Source organism: Bombus terrestris, chromosome 3 (genome assembly GCF_910591885.1).
Source record: "Bombus terrestris chromosome 3, iyBomTerr1.2, whole genome shotgun sequence".
NCBI lineage: Eukaryota > Metazoa > Arthropoda > Insecta > Hymenoptera > Apidae > Bombus > Bombus terrestris.
In genome coordinates, this window is record NC_063271.1 from 13,832,285 (window position 1) to 13,852,546 (window position 20,262).

General features: G+C 28.3%; 1 protein-coding gene across 2 annotated transcripts in view; it reads right to left on the bottom strand.

Moving 5' to 3' along the window:
- Positions 1-2,298: 2,298 nt before the first annotated feature.
- LOC100647254 (neurotrimin) overlaps positions 2,299-20,262 on the bottom strand; it is a 242,622-nt gene continuing 224,658 nt past the window's right edge. For both annotated transcript variants that reach the window (XM_048414658.1, XM_003394591.4), the window contains exons 7-10: positions 15,622-15,771; positions 10,714-10,779; positions 10,414-10,515; positions 2,299-5,540 (exon numbers count right to left, since the gene is read on the bottom strand). In XM_048414658.1, coding sequence (XP_048270615.1) covers positions 5,329-5,540; positions 10,414-10,515; positions 10,714-10,779; positions 15,622-15,771 — 530 coding nt within the window. In that variant the 3' untranslated portion in view covers positions 2,299-5,328. The remainder of the gene's footprint in view (positions 5,541-10,413; positions 10,516-10,713; positions 10,780-15,621; positions 15,772-20,262) is intronic.

Consider the following 20,262-nt stretch of genomic DNA (forward strand, 5'->3'; position numbering starts at 1 on the left):
AATAGATGTGCACGTACGCAATACTTCTCCATAAGTAATATTTACAATCTTGAATCTAAATGTTGATAATTGTATATTGGAATACGTACATAGAACAAGTAAAATGAAAAATAAAAAATATTGCTTAAACAAATAGTTCTGCGATTACAATAGTTCTGCGATTAGTATTTACACAAGCAACGAGACATGAGTTTTGAAATAAAATTAGTTTTCTTAAAATCTAGAATAATTTAAACGAGAATTATACATTATGATCTTCTTATTTGGTTTAAAATATATGAAGTATATACAAAGAAATTTAATGCAGCAATAAATCATTTCTTAAACTGTATATGTACAAACAGTTTCTATTCATTCGATGTATGATCGTAGATCATTCTTTAATATATACAAATTCAATTATATGTTATATTATAGTTTAGATTCAATACCTTCCTATTACATACCATATATTTGCCATATGTACAGATATATGCAAATGATTACTTCTAAGGGAAAATGTACATGTAATTTTTCCTGTTGGATTTTACACATTGCTCTTGTTTAAGTTTTATTTTCCTCGGACACAACAAATCCCGTCAAACCATTCAAACACTCAATACGAGTACTTATCCTAATGTAACATATACACATTTGTATACACATACATGTACACATGAATTATACAAAGTTTTCTTTCAACGATTATGTTTTTGTTGTGATTCTAAATACATTAATCAGTATAGAAACAATGTATTAGTTTACGCTATTTTTCTGGTAATCTACCATTGCGCAATAACTATGTATAAGTACGTGTATTGCGTAATGTGTATATACTTAGGGTTTGCGCATGGTACTACACTAATTTAATTACACATCGATTAGGCCGAATATGCATTAACTAATTAGGTAACTAATTAGTATAACTCATCAGGTAACGAAGTACACAAACTACTATTGACGTTTGAAATGAATTATCATAGTATGAGTTATAAGTCTATAGCATTCATCTACTTAAAGAGAATTATTCGGGGTAATAGTTTTAATTATTATCAATAAGTAGTACTATAGTGCTGTTAGAAAAGTGGAAACATCTACAGGTAAAACATACAATTAACGATAATCGTCACTTTGATAATTACAAGAAACGCTCTGCAAAACAGTTGAACGAAAGTGTACCAGTAAGGAGTTCTATCATTTCCATTTGTAGAACTGATGGAAATGAAAGGATCTCATTTGGCTAACGATGCGTATGATTTCAGGGCTTTTCACCTGACGAATAAAGAACGAAAGAAAGGAGAGAAATCGATAATATTGGGCAAAGCAGATAAAGAGGAGAGCTTACGATGCCAAGAGGATAGTCTGCAATGTTATAGGATATTCGAGCATAAAATAAATAAAAATTGCTTAAAATATTTTTCGTTCAGAGCAGTGTTAGTTAAATTTCTTGTTTGGTAATTCATTTGTCTGAACATTATAATTGATAAATTTTATTATAACTGAGAACAATTAAAATTCTATAACAAATAGAAGGAAAATATTCTACACAGATAATATTAATAGTAAATAATAAAAACACTACTATACTAAATTCATCAGTAAAATATTTCCATACACATAGTGAAAATTTCATTATGATTTTAATAGATACTTATTAAAATATTTGAATCGAATTATTTCAATTAGAAAACTCAAATATGTAACATTTGTTATGTACATAATTTTTGCAATTTTGAATACTATGAATATTCTTTAATTTTTATTTCTTTAAAATATATTACATCCTTTTTTGGAATTTTATTCTTTTTACTACTAAAAATTAATATAAGTAATTAATAAAAGATATGCCTAGTTGTATTTTTAAAAGTACTATATATAACAAAGAAATATTAAAAACACTGCTGTATAATCGTAATAAAAACCATATCTTATTTCCACGTGTGAAGGCGTTAATTTTTAACAGTGAATTAATAAACAATGTAATAAAGAAGCTTTAGAAAAGTTTTCTTCCGTTTAAGGACTTACTCGACATACAATCTGTCGTAGATTGGCTAGTTACAAACTGAGTATTATACGATAGAATACGTGAGCTGTAAAAAAAACGTGCAATTAGTAGAGCCACTTTTTCAATGAAACAATTAATTTATTCAAACTAATAAAATTAAAGTTTGAAGTTAAGAGATTATATTTATATTATTCTGAATAGAATATGGAACATATAAAATTTATTTCTTGAAAGTATGCAGTTATTATGATTTTAATCTCATAAGATTTGAAATAATAAGACATTCAACATGAGGAAATATAAAAATACTTATCTCTGTGTAATACGTAATTGTTATTTGGCGTTTAAAGTCATATTTATGAATTTCGTAATCTATACAGTAGTAGAAATCAAAATCTACGATCAAAAAACATTTTCAATCATATTTCTTGCAATACTCGTTTCTTTAACCTCTATATGCTATAAATGAGATTTATAAAAAATCTTGAAACAAATTAATTTATTGGATTTTCGTTGTATAAAATATTCAGCATCATATTTATGAATTGCATTTTAATTCTGTTCTTTTCATCATGAATTGATAGATATATTCAGTCATTAAATTAAACTGAAGAGTAAGATTTAGATTTCACGATAGTGACATGTCACGATGTACATTTTTCGGGAACAATCGTTGTTGTTGCACTTGCACTTTGCACTTATATTTCACGTCAACGTTTCATAGATATTGTCGTTTACTTCTTCAGGACAGACTTGAAACTAAGGGTTGTAAGCGTTGTTTCCATTTATACCGATAATGAGTTCAACTAAGCACAACCGTTTACATTGACAGAACACGGGAGCTAAATTCGTTTGGAACATTCTTGTCGATTAGCCAGCATTATATCATTTCGAGACAGGCCATGCCATATGATTCGAAAAAACAACGGTCATCGCAAAAATATCTGCATACTTCTTCAGAAAGCGAAGCAGCTAAGCAACCGGAATTTTGAAATATTCGAACAATTTGTACAGGGACACAGCAGCTATAACGTATACCCGATTGGTCAATCAAATTTAACGACTTCCGGTTAGATTTTACGAAGTGAGCATTCGAGTGGAACTTTCGAGTTGAATCATCTGTTTGATCAGCCAATCGGGACATCGCTTCGTATAATTGAAGAACTCTTAAAAATTAATAAATTGAAAGCCTTAGTTTTAAGACTACCCTGAAAAAGTAAACTGCAATGTTCACGAAACGTTGACGTGAAGTGCAAGTGCAATAGCTACATGATTGTTGCCGCAGAACCAACATTGTACAGTATAAATTATTCGATATTATGAAACATATATAAGTCCGAGCCGAGCAAATTTTATTCCAAATAAAAATAAAAAATTTTTGAACAACGAATCATTTCATTTACTTTGTTATTTTCATTTCAGATATTATCTTAATTATCTGTACAATATCTCGATTCGTTACAATTTCAAATATTCTATCGTGTATATATTTAAGTTATAAATAATATAGCTGAATATTATTTTACAAACGCAATATTTGTTATATATTCGTGATGGAATTGTTTTAATTCCAGTTATTTTTAAATAATACGCGCATGAGACACTGTGAAAAATATCAGTATTTCTGACGTAGTTGATAATATTGATATAATAAAGTCAGAAATTATTTCGAATATTATTACTCGAATGCAACATACGAAAAGAAATAAAAATCTATTTCATTTAATAAATAATCAAATAATTTGGAGAAAAATCATTTGTTTATATTAAAGGCTAAGGGGAAATATATATTAGTAAGCATAAGAAACAGTATCTAATCAAATAGGGTGATATTGAAATAATTATTTTTCAAATATTTTACCTAAATATTGCTCAAGCTCAATACGAGTATATGTATGAGTAAAAGAACATGACATACTAGCAGTATATTAAACCTGATTTACAATAGGGCCGTGATAATTGCACGTCCTGGACGGATTCGTTAATTTGACAGCAGATATCTACTCCTTTAATCGATTCAAGAAAATAGCAATTAGAAAGATTTTACTTACTTCAATTTATCACTTCGAAGCGACGAATCATCGATCAATAATAATTTCTTTTATTCATTCGGATTTCTAAACACTTTCTATGGATTCATTGATTCTAACAAGTCATTGAATCCGTATCGCATTCAATTAACGCGGCTCTACTGTATAAAAGTATATTGCAAACGATATCCTCTTATAATAATTAATGTTTTAAATAATTTAAAATAAATGAGTCGTATTCTGTACATATAATTGTTCAAAAGCCTACGATGCTTTTTGATCGAAATGATAAAATGTCAATGACAGTAACTATGATTTCTTTAGTGAATAAGAGGAATGAAAATATGAATATTATTGAATATTAATGTTAATGTTTCTTGGTTGTCATTTCTTAACAAATGCTAATACGTCAAAGTGAGTATTAATGTACATAAATTTTATATAAAAGTTTGTATTCAACTACATTTACAACAAGCCAATATGTTTATACTGTCTTCTATCGATCATATTAGCAAATTCAATAGATTTAGCGTTATGGTTACTGCTGATTTCTAAAGAAAACAATTTCTTTTTGCTGTAAAGCATATAAAATACTCCATATTTATAAATTCGTTCATTTATGAAGGTTGAGTGTAATCAAGCTAATATGCGTTACAAATAAACGAGATCTACAAATAAAATTAATTTTCTATTACTAAAATAACAGATTACAATAAAAAGAAAATTGAATATAAACTAATTATTGCATATATATGTATATATATACGAATCTTGGACACAGAATAATATCTGTATTTCTAAAAAGAATAACTAAGAATAGCTAGGGAAAAAATAGCTATTGAACTTAAATTATAGTCTAAATTTTTGAAAAATTTAAAATGATTATTCACAGATGAATTACGTGTAACGAGCAGATTGCTAAGTGAATTGTACAATTTGTTGAGTTACAGCTAGAGTCTACGAACTTCTGCGAATACGCAAAGATGTAATCACATTGCCGAATATCTGGTACAAGTATTCAAATGTATTAGCACCGACGAGGCGCAGTATCTCGTCGGTGGTATTACTAGAAATTCCATTAATCGCCTAATTTGCAAACTTTAGTGCAAAGTTTGCAGCAAGAAAAACTGTTTCGTTGATTTCAGTCACAACGACGACAAAGGCAATAGTTGTCGATAAATTTGCGGCATCGAAGCACACCCATTAATTGATCCCTTTCGCGGATGAGATAAATGACGATGAACAGGACGAATCTTGATCCCCGAAGGATTTTCCTCGAATAACCGTTCTTTTCGCTGGTAGACACTGACATGACTACGACAGGGCAGATAGTAGGATTATGCAGATGGCCGCTGTAGATTGTACCAGAAAATTCGAACTAGAACCCCTGGATGACATCGATTGTGCCGTGTTGTCGATTCTTCGTGGTCGTACCTCGCCGTCGATGCTTTTTCGTCCTTTTGTTACTACAGCGTTTTCACCATCGTTATAGCTACCGCTGTTCGCCCTACCATGAAGCCGTATATCTGAGAAAAAGTGATTGATATATTAGAAACTCTGATAAAATTGTTTTGTATCGAATTCATCTATACCGGATCATTCATCGATAGTTATATTTTTTACGTTTTAATATATTAATGCTTTTACATATGTACATATGTAAATAAAAATATATATATTAAAACAATCGAATATGTTAGAAAGTGTTCATAGAAATTTAATTAGAAGAGCAGAAGTATGTGTTCGGCAGAATGGGCAACATTTTCAGCAATTTTTGTAATAATAAACTTTATGATTACTTCATATTATTTCATTATGTATTTCTAATTTTCCGTTACGGCAAAAGCAAACTTAAACTGCGATAATATTCATCGAGACAACGATCTACAGTGAGATCCGTTATAACGAGACGTGATAAAGTGCACGCGTACCGAGCGAAAATTCAAAAGTCGATTTTCTCGAAAACAAAGCCTCAAACGAAAAATTTTTATTCTATATTTTAGACTTCTTTTTTCGCGTAGAATCACCCCCTTTCCGCTTGTACCACCAGTTACCAACCACCTTGTATATTTATATTTTTATACATTCATATATGTACAATATATGCATGAAATATATGTATGTAATATATATCCTCTACTTGGTATTTTTTACGTTTTCTAATTATAATTTTAATGCCCATTCTGGCAAAGTAATGATTTTCAATATTAAATAAAAGATGAATAATATGTTTAATAATTTGGCATTCGTTGCTAGTACTTGAAACTATAACAATATTTTATCAATAACGAGCTTTCAATACGGTAGAGAAGGTAAAAATCATACATTCTAATGAGAATAATGCATGTAAAAACATAGTCTTTGATAAAACGCCAAAGGCATTACTTATTATTCGTCTTTTCTCGTTGTTCCTTTTTCCTTTACTGCGTACTTTTATATTTTATGCATGCCATTTGCTGTCTGCATTTTAATATTTTTTCGTTAGACTAAAGTAATGCCAGTTTAATGCAAAATTTATAGATACTTTCCGTTTATTCGCTTTTATTTTAAGTTTGAATTTATTTTACTGTTGTTCAATCCTCTGAGTTTATAAAGTCTATAAAGAATAGCACTGATTGTGCCAAATTAAGAAGACAATTCAATAATGATAATAATACCATACTATTTTATTTTCCTGTACCGATTTTAAATAATCAAACAAAGACATTAAGAGTATTAAGAAAAGTATTATTTGTCCTAGTATACTATGTGAAAAAGTATTAGAGTAGGTGTAAATTAAATTTAACTGCATTTTTAAGTGTCTGCGTTTTGATGTAAGTAAATATATTAAATTATTCATACCTACGTTTCACATTTACACATAATTAGCTGGGTTGTAACATTTTACTTTTCTAATTATAGTTCTCCCTACAAGTTCATCTGCCTTGCTTATTTTTCAGTAGTTTTTCTTTGCAAGTTTAACTACAAACGTGTTGTGAATTTTAATAAATGGGAACGTATGCTGTTAAATATTGAAAAGAAACATCGGTGTATTAATAGAATACTTTTTTAAAAATTCAGTCTGTGTAATACTTACGAATGTAAATTAGTTGTTCTTATTAATTTGAGAAATTACAAATTTAGATTATAAATTTTAGAAATAAAGATAATAATGGCGAAAGCTGTTTCATAATAATCTGCATAATTATGTGAGAGTTGATCTGAGTGCAGTTTTAAACAATTTTTTCATGGAGAATAATAAATATTCATAGGATCTGTTTTCATATTTATTACGATATTCCTCTACGATTAAAATTATCTTCTTCTGTATAGTGTATATATATATATATATTTTTAAATATATTTATAATATATATATAATTCGTGTACACAAGAAGGGAAGTTTCACTTAACTTTGCGAAAACAATATTTTTTTATTACGTCGTAAAAATGATTTTGCATAAATCGATCTAGAATACAAAATAAGCCTTTGTTATCGTTTGTGGGAAGCGTTTAATGGTACGAATTATAGAAATTAAAACAATTTTTGTAATTGTCAAAACAGCAGCTGTTGAAACAAAGTATCGTTTCTTAATATAATAATCTTCCTTCATTCGTAAAATAAGAATAATTATATAGTTACATGTGAATAGATTATAAATTCTCACATCAAGTCGATGCATTTTTTAGTTTTTTGATTGAAAAGTATGGTTTCATACATGATACATCCTAGTCGATTACTCAGAATATGACAGAATATTGTGTTATGCTGTTCTGTTATCTATAAACTTTTTCTGGAATTTTGTAAAACTTTCTTAATAAGATTTATCAATAAGATTCAACAATATTTGCCAACTGTTTATTTTACAAACTGATTAAGAAGTTACAAACGTCGAAAGATCGATTTTTGATCTCTGTCGAAACAAGGAATTCCGTGAATGAGACCGTAAGCCTGGATAGAACATGGTTTGAGAATCGTTTAAAGAAAGTGCATAAAAGTGGAATAATAGTGGATTAAAGGTTTGCCAGCACCATAAACTTTTAAGTTCACTTTGAACGATAGATTACAATCGAAGAAACGCGAAACGCCAGGGAAAACTGCAAGGAACTTTCACAAACGAAAGATCAGATTACTTTCCATAGTTGAGGCGACGCGGCTCGACATGGTAGTTCATAAACCGCGTGGGATTTCATCAAAATCCCGTTGAGAGCGCAGCGTTTGTCGCCTTGGAGAAGATCTACGGCGTTACTGAAAGTTCGCGGGTAAATTTCACGCCTTCTCTCGAACTTTCCCTTCAAAAAGTTTCTCACCCTGCTGTGCGTAAGTTCGCGCATTACGCCGAGGTGATGATTTAAAAGGAAATTCGCGCGGAATTTCTAAGGGGGATAACGTATTTACGAGAAAATACGCCTGCCGTTTCTACTTTTCATTTACCTTCCGCTTCCTGATCAAATTCTATAATTAAATCCAGTAACAAGAAAGAGCGAAAGATTACAAGTGAAAGAGATGTTAAATCACGCGACTTTACAGCTTCAGTTTATTTCGCACGGTTTCCCTTCGATGAAACTTGTCAAAGTAGAAAAGTTCCAGCGCGATAATATTACTCCATTACTTTTATGTTAATTTCAAAGATAGATTTGCATGTTCACGATTAAAAGAAAAAGGAACGGTCGTATAAAGTTTAGGAAGTACATTGCATGTTGTTAGAATCTAACTGTACTATTACTATACTATAGGAGACAAGTTTAATTCGATTTTTATTTAGAAAGTTTCACGGCATATAAGCGCCACTGCATGCTTTTGAATATTCAAACTTGTTTCGACAATGCCGAAACTGTTACTAGAATTTACAATGGTAACGATGAAACGAAAACTAGAATTGTTGAAAATAATATCTAAAAACATTTAATATAAAAACAAGATAAAAGATGACAGTTTCGTTTCTTTAACGAAAAGAAAATCCGAATAATATTATTTGGCGAGAAATTATAGCAAAACTTTTTACTATTCAATTTAACAGATATATTATTTAACCATTTAGAAATGCAATTTAACAGTTAATAATTACATACTGATTTAATAATTACATACTCAAGTTATAATGCATTAATGAAATTATTATAGAATGTAATACTGAAATATCTCCATGTTTTCTTTCAATTTATGTTAAGTACGCCATAGATAATTCTCATTGTATTTGGAAAGGCCTTCTACTCATAAACTATTCATTTAATAATATATGCAAATATAAGTATGGTATATTTGATATTCGTTATAGTTTTATTACATAATCGAAAATAGTGATACAAGCCGAAAAGGAGTGATTTCCCGTGAAAAAGTAAGTAAAAAAGGTAGAATGATAATATTTGATACAAGACTTTATTTTCGAGAAAATCTACTATAAAGTTTCATCAAGAACGCGTGCACTTGAGAAATAACAAGAGTCAGTTTGTCAGAATTGTTGGAAGAAATATCCCTGCCTATCACGCATAAAATAATTTTTCAACACGACGAAGCTTCGCCACATTTTACTAGGAAAGTTAGGAATGTATTAAACAGGCAACACAACTTTTGGATTGGAGGTGGAGGAACAGTAAGATGAGCTTCAAGATCGCTGGATTTAACTCCACTCTATTTTAATTCATACGATTACATTAAGGAGTTAATTTATGCTGAAAATAAAGAAACATAGGTAAATTGAAGCATAATTCAGTAGTGATAATCATAGTGTATCATATACATGCTTGAAGAAGTGAAACTTCGAAACATATTATCAGGTTTTCATGCTTCCATAATCCGTCGATCAACGCCTTGAATTAATCCGTAGTTTAACTAAATAAATGTAATATTGGAACTTATTGTTAATATAGTAATTCAGAGTATACACAATCATGTCGTTTACAAATATAAACAGAGTATTTAAGTGCGAAGAAACCTGTTTCATCGACTCTCGTTACCTGTCAAATGCACGTGTACTTGGCGAAACTTCATAGCTGATCTTCTCGAAAACGAAGCATTGTATCAAAAATTATTACTCCATATTTTCCACTTATTTTGGAAAGGGGAATCGTTTTCTTTCGGCTTGTACCATCATTTTCGATACATGCCCTATACTATTACAATCAGAAGTGTCACTAGTAAATATCTTATTTATTATATCCTGTATTAACACTTTGTGTATTAACAATATATTATGTAATAATAATAATCAATTTATTAAGTAGTCCAGTTGGAGGACATTTAATATATATTACGTTGGAAGATCCAAAATAATTTGTATTGTAACATAAAATGTTTCAATTTAGAAGGTCAATCAATTTGATATTTTTGTCATATTTTAATTGTGTATTAAAATAGAAACCAAAATTCGAATATTTAGAAATTATAAATTATTGTAAGGAATACAATAAACTACTTACCATCGGTTCTACCGATGTTAGGCAACGACGAATCAGTTATTTGGTGTGGACTAGGTTCTACACTCGGTTCTGGCCTTTGTCGAGAATTTTGAATATTTTCAACTACAAATTAAACGTAATTGAATTTCTGTTACATTCATTTTCATTTTGATATATTCGACACAATTTACGAAATTGCGTAATTTAAATTCCTTATCATCTTTTGTAATGTTATCGTATAATGTAGGTAAGTACGGTAATGAATTTCGAAAGCTTCTAATTGTAACTATAAATTTCTGTTAGTGCACCTTATACACTTACCTTCTTCACTAGTGGAGGTTGGAGTAGTAGTTGTAGTTCTCGGCTGTGTCGTTGGTGTTGGAATATCTGCAAAATACATAATTTTGAACAAAATTTATGTAATTTGAGTTTAAATTTACATTCGTATAGATAATTGATTGTTATTGCATAGGTAGAAAGATTATCACTATTATTTTGAATATTATCATGATTATTATTATTATTATTATTATTATTATTATTATTATAAACATCATTACTATCATTACAGATATTTCAATTAAGTTTTAAATTTATTCATATTAACCCCGAGCTCGTTGAATATTATATAACTAATTGTGACAAATTGTGATATATAAATGGTTTAAATAGCCTAATACTAACGATAAATATTTTTATAACAACTACGATTTAAGGGCTAAAGGTTATAATGATTCTTTATTATAGGAATTACATTATAATAGGTGTAATCTTTGTACATGCACTAGAAAAAATTATGACACTTCTATTCTAAATTATAAAAGAATGTATCAAAGAATATATAAAAACATTTTATAAAACAAAATTGAATAGTACGAGATACTGTTCATACGTATATTAATTTTACGCTTTTTTATGTATTAGTGCGTCTAAATAACGCTAATGTAATATTCCTTGCTATCGTGACCATCAAACTGGGTACTAATTTTCTTCTATAATGGATTTTGAGAGGTAATACGTATTTTCATTGAATTAATTATATCCAAATCATTTGAAACTTAAAAAGATTTTAGGTAGAGAGTTCATTCATGTATTAAAAAAGGTTAAGAAGGAGAATGGAGAATAATAAAGAATTATTTGAATATCCTTCATACTATATGCACTCTGGAACAAGAAAATAACCAAAGATTTAAATTCGAAAAAAGACAAGTTAATTTATTACCTATGCTGTTAACAATTTGGATGTAATAATCTATTTGTCTAAGAATCAGCTGTGTTAATGCGCCCTACCCGCCGTATTTCTATCAAATTAAAATAGATTTAAATACTTTATTAATTTTAATTCTATAACTAAAGAAAATCTGGTTTAAGATTGAAATAACTTTAAATCAATAATTTTGAAAAATAAGTGTATTAATTGGTTTTATATTTGTATAGGAAACAAAAGAAATCGTACTCTTTAGATGTATTAAAAAATTAATTTTATTTCATGTCATTTCATTTGTCTAATCTAATTGTAAAAATACAGCTTGTCTGAATTTTGCGAGACACCCGATATAACCCGTCATGAAAATTGCATGAAAGTATCGATTACAGAAAGGTCTTCTATGCTGGGTTCTCGTAGCCATTAAGAAAGTTATTATCCAATTCCATAAATTGGTTAACTCGGTTTTTGTTTTCTCTGACAACCTATCGGAAGGAAAATTTAAAATGCAAATATGTATTAAATCGCGATCACCGCAAGTGAAAAGTTATTCAATTGGTTTCGTTGTAATGTATCGAGTCGGTGACTGATTAAAGCACGAAGTTAAGAAGTACCACCTACGAGTAGACCAACCAGAAAACCTACAATTACAGTTCGATAGATAGCCGTGGATTCTTTTTGTCAGAAAACAGAGTGACAGTGGCTGTTATCGGTGATTTACGGCTCGCACCACTTTCCAGGAAATACGATTTTCAGGACAGAAAGGCTCACACTTTATCGAAACAATAAATTGCTTTCTGATATCTATCCGAAAATTTCTGTTAAATGTATTAAATAATATTGAACATGTTCGTGAAACTTAATTTGTGCAGTTTATATTAATTGGATACAAAATAATTGGATATTAATTGTATATATATATATTTATTTATTACACATATATGTCATATAAAATAACAATCTAAACATATTTAAACAAGAGATGAACATACAAGGTTATTTATGAACTTGATGAACTCTAAAAATTGCATGTTCTCCATGACAAGATTTACAATGATAACAGAAGTTCGATTTTAATGAAATTTTAGGTATACGTATGTCGAGTATAACGTAAAGTATGAAAAACAATAATCGTTTCTCCTATAGAAGTGAAAAATTATTTCAAGAGAGAAAGATCAACCATCAATGTTTACACATCCTTTCATTTCTAAGAGGAAAAATATTTCTTTTACTCCTTGTTTATCTGCAACCAGTTATAAAAAAGATAACAATAGGCAAATATCATTACACAAGGTACAATTTTGTGTAATTTGTAAATAATCTACTCATTGATTTGTAATTTATTTTATTTTCTGTAATTTAATTCATGGTACGTTTTACACGAAATTGTTTAGAATCTATCTTTTATGTCCGAATTATTGAAGCGCTTGTATCCTCGTCGGTTTGATATATCTTCAAGTAGTTGTTTGGTAAGTATATTGATATGGTGGAATAGTTTTTATAAATGTTTTTGAACCGTGATGTATTCGTGTATATTAGTAAGATTTTTTATTGAAATCGTTCCAGAATTTCAACATTTAAAGTGGACGCTAAACCCCACAGTTCTATGCTATGTATCCATATGAGTTTAATATACATTTATTCATTGTTGTTTTGAAGTTGAAATATAAATTGACTAAAATGAAGTTGATTTAGATTTCCTTATTTGCCAGATATGCTTTCTCTAGTTGAATCTACGGTTTAAATGCATACGAAAGTATTTGGCAGAGTCTACTGCAGACATTATTTTTCTACTTGACGTAATTAGGTGACGCATACACTTCCTCTCAATAAAAGCTACATAGATTGACTTGTTTGCATTGGCTCTAATTCTCCATTTTTGTAACCATTTTTAAATATTATTTAAGCTGTTTTCTGAATTGTCTGATGCATTCTGTGAATCTACATGCGTGGATGATTGCCATATCATTTGCGAAGATAACTGTGCGGCAATCTTAGGAAATTTTCATATCTGCGGTATATAAAATATACTGCATTGGGCCAAGCACACTCCCTTGTAATGCTCCAAAATTGATAGGTACTACACCTGCCTGTACTTCTTTATACCTCACTGTAAAGAATCTATATTTCAGATAAAATTTTAATATTTTATATAGATTAAATGGTACACATTTTTTGATTGTTATAATAAGCCTTCGTGTCACCCTTTATCGTAGGCTTGCGAAGTATCGATGAAATCCATAAAGTAGTACTTTTTTCTTTAAATGATTGATTTATTTTTCGGACTAAACGATATATTTGTTAAGTTGTTTTGTATTTGCATTTAAGTTCAAATTGGTATTCAGATACTAACTGTTTTTCAACTGTGACAGAATTTATTTGACTGCTGATAAATCTTTCAAATATTTTTTTTCTTTATATTACTGGAACGAAAATGATTGGTCTGGAGACCGAGTTCACTGCATCAGAATTCTTTCCAAGTTTTAATATTAATATTATTTCTGTTATTTTCCATTCTATTGGAAAGTAGTAGTCACTCAGGAGGGCGACGTCAATAACATATGTGAAAATTAAAATTAAACAAAGCAATTTTACCAATTAAATACATACACATTGAGAATCATACAGGGAGAAGAGCGGCTGTCTTAAAAATTAGACTTCAATTTCATGAAAACGGTCGTCGGTAACGTAAATAATAGCAAGAACAATAACGAGCTAGTGTTCTCGATTTAAGAAAACCTGTTACGACCAAGGTCTTTCTTTGCGAAACCTATTAACGAAGGAAAAGTTCGGATCGATACTAGAATATGGTCGTTAGATGAAGGTATTTCTTCTATAACGGCCAACATGGCATTCTTGCAAACGCTTTTGTACACTGATATAAAGATTTCATTCTCATGCACCTAGATATTCTGAGAGTATCTGAAATGAATTATTTATTTTTCTTTGACATAAGCTTTTGTCCAAAAGTTAGTAGCGTAATAATAACCTTCGCACATTTTTTCTATTAAACTCGTAATTTAATAGAATAGTAATATTAATTATTGTTTTTTAAAATGAAATGTAGTTTCACAGAGGAATAAACAAATATTTGTTATATTATCATTAATAAATAATACGTGCTTTAGACAAAGTTAAATGAAAAGCTTATGCTTAAATTCGCTTTTCTCACGAAATAATTATAGTTTCAAATAGAATCATGACATGAAGATTCTTAATTCGCATCGTTTTATTGTCTTACCACCGACTGATTCTTCGTTATTGGAATCTTGTTTCCCGTTTTAAATTTGCCTTATAAATCTATAATTATAATTACATACGTAAAGCAGAGAATGTGCAATGAATTAATTAAATCGTATTTTAAGAATGAACAAACCAACGGAGGAAGATATTTCTCGTTTAATCTGTATTCTGCGACGTGCATTTTGTTGAAACTGCAGCGTTGTTACTGGCACCAGGTGGTCGTGCGTCAACTCATTTATTAAAAGCACACTGTGTGAATACCGTTCAATTCACTCTCCTTTTATCAAAAGAATCGTGACGATTTCAATAATTACTTTACGCGGTCATGGTTACTTCATTATCGTCTTCTTGTCTGTTCATTGCGTATGCACGTTATCACTATTTTATAGAATTAATAAAAGACTTTTTCAATATTTTCTAATATTCGTATAGCTCAAGCCATGTTACTCAAATTGCTCGGTCTCTTTAAGTTTACCGTCACGTCAGCGCAATATTTCATTTTTGTCATTAGTCTTTTCACTTAAACTTTACGATTTTACAACGTTTGAAGATATTAAGGTATTTCTAGTACCATAATAAACGATATTTTTCTTATATCTTAAAAATTTATTTTTTAAAATTATTTATAAAGTATTTAGTGTACTTTATATACTATTGTATTATTATTTGTAATACATATTTAATGTAATTTGATATAAATGTACTTGCGGTCTTTTTTTTAATAACGTGAAGTGTACATTTTTGCTATTAAAGGCTAAATATAATGTGAAAGATATACTTACGATACAGCTTAATACTGCCATCTGTTTCCCCTAGAGAATTCTTTGATATGCATTTGTATGTTCCATAATCGGACATTTCCACCGATGATATCGTAAGTTTCATGTGTACTTTATACTCATTATATGAGAAAGTTTGGTTGTATTTTTCTCCTGAAAACAAAGTATTAAACAAGATCTATATGTAATTATTTTACAGCATAAATATGCTACAGGAATAATTTTATATTAATACATGACAATACATTATTATGTATTATGTATATTATGTATTATAACAATACATAACAATACAATAAATAATGAATGACTGATAATGATGTCGAATTTATAATAAATTTTATACAAAAGATATTAAAGATTGAATATTTGTTCAATTCATAACTGAAGTGAATTACAGGAGTAGAAATATTCGTACTCCTGATCGCCCAATTATTAAACGATTGATAATTGAGCTTTCAACAGATATAAACATTATCGTAATATAAAAATTCAGTGTAACGAAAACAGGGATATAAGTAAAAATTTCAAATAATTAATGACACAGAAGTACTTCTACTTTCAGAATTAGTCTTAGAAATACAATCCACGTATAAAAATTAATATTTTATCAGGCAGACTTTGCATTTAATAACACATTTCAGACAATCTAATATATCAACTAATTTTTTTGCCTATTTTGTTCCTATATTATTCCAAATATCCTTAGGTTCTTCGTTTGCTGTTTCATAATTCTGTAATATTTTTAAAATTTCTGTCCATATGTGTCATATAATTTATGTTTAGACTTTGCGGGTGTGTTGGAAGGTGCTGTAGTATTTGAAGTTAATAGTTACAACCCAATTGCAATTTAGCTACACACGGTAGCAAATATTCTCATACAATGTATAAATAGCGCATTTCATTCCAATACCATGGACAGAAATCAATATAATTTAAACACTTTTAAGTATAATATAAAAAATATTTACGGAATGTGATATCAGTAAATGATGTAATTTTAATATTTTAAGGCTTTTTCGAATATATTTACATTGAGTATATTTCGTATTAATTAAGATTTGACAAAATATGATAATGTTTTAATTCATTGAATTATGAAATAAATGCGTATCAGAAATAAGTACGTATAAAATTAATACGCAATGTTGTAAGTTAAATATGTGCATTTTATTTTTACGTCCTTACTTGTTATGCATTGTACGTTAAATTGTGACAATGCATTTTCTATTAATCAAGTCTCTTTTAATGTTATTTTAACAATGTAAAACCCACAAGCACCGATTTTTTAATACTTACACTTTATAAAATGCTTATTTATGCTTATCAAAAGTTGCAACTTTTTAATTTTTCTCATCTATTCTAATTTCGAGTATCGATATGTACTATTAACATATTTCAAAAATAAATATCACTATTAACTTTTTAAACATTTGAGAAATGAACGTTTATATAAAATTAAAAAATGTTGATAAATATAATATAATGAAAACTATATTGAAGAATGTATATAAAAATTAAAGATTGCTATTGTGCATATGAGTAAGTTTTGTTATTCCTAAATAAGTTAATGGTTTGTAATTATTCAGAAAAAAATATAATTTACCGGTATTAAAATCTCTGTATATTAAAATTTTTATCAAAAGTTACATTATTGCTTTTTATTTTGAATAGTTATTCAAATTATTTACGACTATTGTGCGTTAAAAACCAAACGTGGTAAGTATTATATGTATATAACATTTATTAAAACAATTCGATAAAACAACGTAACATTTACAATCAGAATTATAACGATTTGAAATATTTATTACTGACGTGAAATATGCAAAATTCTATAGTATACCTACTAACTATTATATTAATTATACAATTTAAAGAAAGTTCCGCGAGTAAGAAGCCACTTTAATAAGTTATTTTACCTACTTTCCAATTACAACGATGATGAAATACTTTTAAATAAAAGAATCTTTGCAATGATGTATTTTTATATTTTCTTCATATAAAAGCAAGTTATCTGTGTAGAAGGCTTCGTCTTTGCTAAAATCGGGTTTGAAGACTTGTTTAAGGTGAGTAATTCCAGACTGTAGAAGAGCAGATAATCGGTAAAATGTTATTCTGCATGAGAAAATATATACAAAATGTGAAATGAAGTGTTTTTATTTAACACGACAGAAGATAGAATTTGAATGTTTGTGAAATACGCATATATTGGATTAATCCTTGACTAAATATGTTCAAAGTAGATCTCATTAATTGTGGACATATACATACATGTAAGTATATCTTCACATTTTAATTAATGAAACCTCAACATTTATAAAAATTCTCGCTAGGTTCTTCTTATTTAAATTTTGTTGTTGTATCAAACCATTTGGATCATTGATAACGAATGATGTAGTATAATAAATATATATTATGAATTATCGAGTTATAAAATTTGTCTAGTATATATTCTTATTTATTGTATGAAACGTATAATTACATTGTTAAATTTCTATAATATATAACTATGAGTACGGATATATATGTATCAGAACAAAATTTTATAATTACTATATTTTTTGTACCGAGTCATCTTATTTTTAATTCACATATTTTACTGCTTTTTTGTAGTCTGCATGATATGGTTCTCTGTTCTTTAGCTTTTCCTTGTACTCTACTAAAGATAAAATATTGTTATAGTCGATCCTGTTAGCGACAGCATTCGATTTAGCTCTGACGATCTGTGTCGCCACAGTAATAATAATAACAATATTCTAGTTGGTAGATTTTTGCTCGTTTGAGGTAGTATAACGTGATTTATATTTTCAAGTTTATATACGAACATCGGAGAAAATGAAGTTAAGGGGTAGAACCTTTTGCTGAAACTCTAGATAACATCCTTTAAAATACATAAGAAAGCAGGATTACTATAAATATATATGTTTCAAATGCAATGGATGTAACATGTCTTATACCGTAGCTAATTTTGACAAAAACTTTGTAGAATCTCATCTAATTAATAAATTTTTATAGAACTAACAGAAAAGAATTGGTTCATATTTCCAAGGAATTTTAGAATAAATTTTAACGAAAGGTAAATAAGTTGCACCCTAGATGAAAATGGTATCTTCTAAATATCAAAAAATTGATAGAAATATTTGCGTAATGCGTCTATACAGATTCATATTTTTAGGGCTATGAATAAAGAAATAGATATTAAGAAGTGATTTACTTAATCCGATAAATGTTATAACAGGTACTTATAACTCCTTATGTGCATATTTTTGTCTATTATGTACATTCTATATATCTTTATTACAATAAAATAGGCAATCTAGAGAAGCAAACATTTTTCAATCAGAAGAATTTTAAGCGCCACAAACCATGTGAACAATTAGGGAAATTTAATTTGTTTTAACAATACAAGAGTTAATACAGAAATCACCTGTACTTATTTTAGTTATGTAAAAAATATATTACATTATTTAGTTTTATGATTGGTGGATGATGTTATAAATAATGCAATTTGAAATAATGTAATATTTTATTATATATTTACAAGTATCAATCGATTTTGATTCATTTGAATTCTATAGTGCACTTTATGCTTCATCGAGTATAAAAGCAGACATTAAGGTTTCACGCATGAATGCTTATACATCATGAAAATGAACCTTCATTGAATTGGTAAATTGTTCTGACTCTTTATTCTTTTCACACGCGCATTTAAATTAATTTGGCGGAGAAGAATTACGCACGTTACGTGAATAATTTCATAAATAAAATGAAATAACAATTGTAGTTGTATGTAACAAAATGTATATATCTGATATAACTTTAAAATTTTTAATATGAGAATGATATACAATTATCGAAAATGGGAGAAATGTTAAGTTTAATTTTTCGGGCTCTATAACTTTCTTGCGTTGAGATATTTTTTGTCACTTCAATGGAAATATAAAATTTCGAAAGTAATTGTTACTTTTTTAAATGTACGTCAGAAATTTGTGAAACATCTGTCGAAAATATGAAACAAATACAAAATGTAAATAGGGTCGTTTTTTATGCAGTCAAAAGACTGATTTATTTGAAAAACCATTTTTTACCATAACTCAATACATTTCTCAATTATCACGATTTTCGTTTTAACTGTTACATATTCATATATTTGGTAAAATTCACGACACCTACAATGAGAAAATTTCACATGGCATCCTATCAAAAATGAAATAAAAACTGGCTTGTAGTATGAAAACTGATCACGCTATGTGCTCATTACGGCCTCGAACAATGTTGAAATGGGATTAGAATATTATATAGCATCACAGGATTAATATCAGGTAGTGAACGTATAATAAAGATAATACCTTTGTTACTGTTCTAAAAAAGAAAATTAATTCTCAGACGATATATATTCATAATAGAACATCCAAGTACTATACTATATTTATTATATATTATAAATAGCATAATATACTACTCTCTATATATATTTTAATGTAATATATATTACTTTCATAAAAAATTATTTCCATATAAATTTGCAATTTATCACTGAAAATATTAATAAATTTACTTAATAAGATTAATTATATTATAATATGTGTGCGTTATTACTTTTTAAGAAATTTAAAAATTTCTGATTAGTTTTGTAAAATT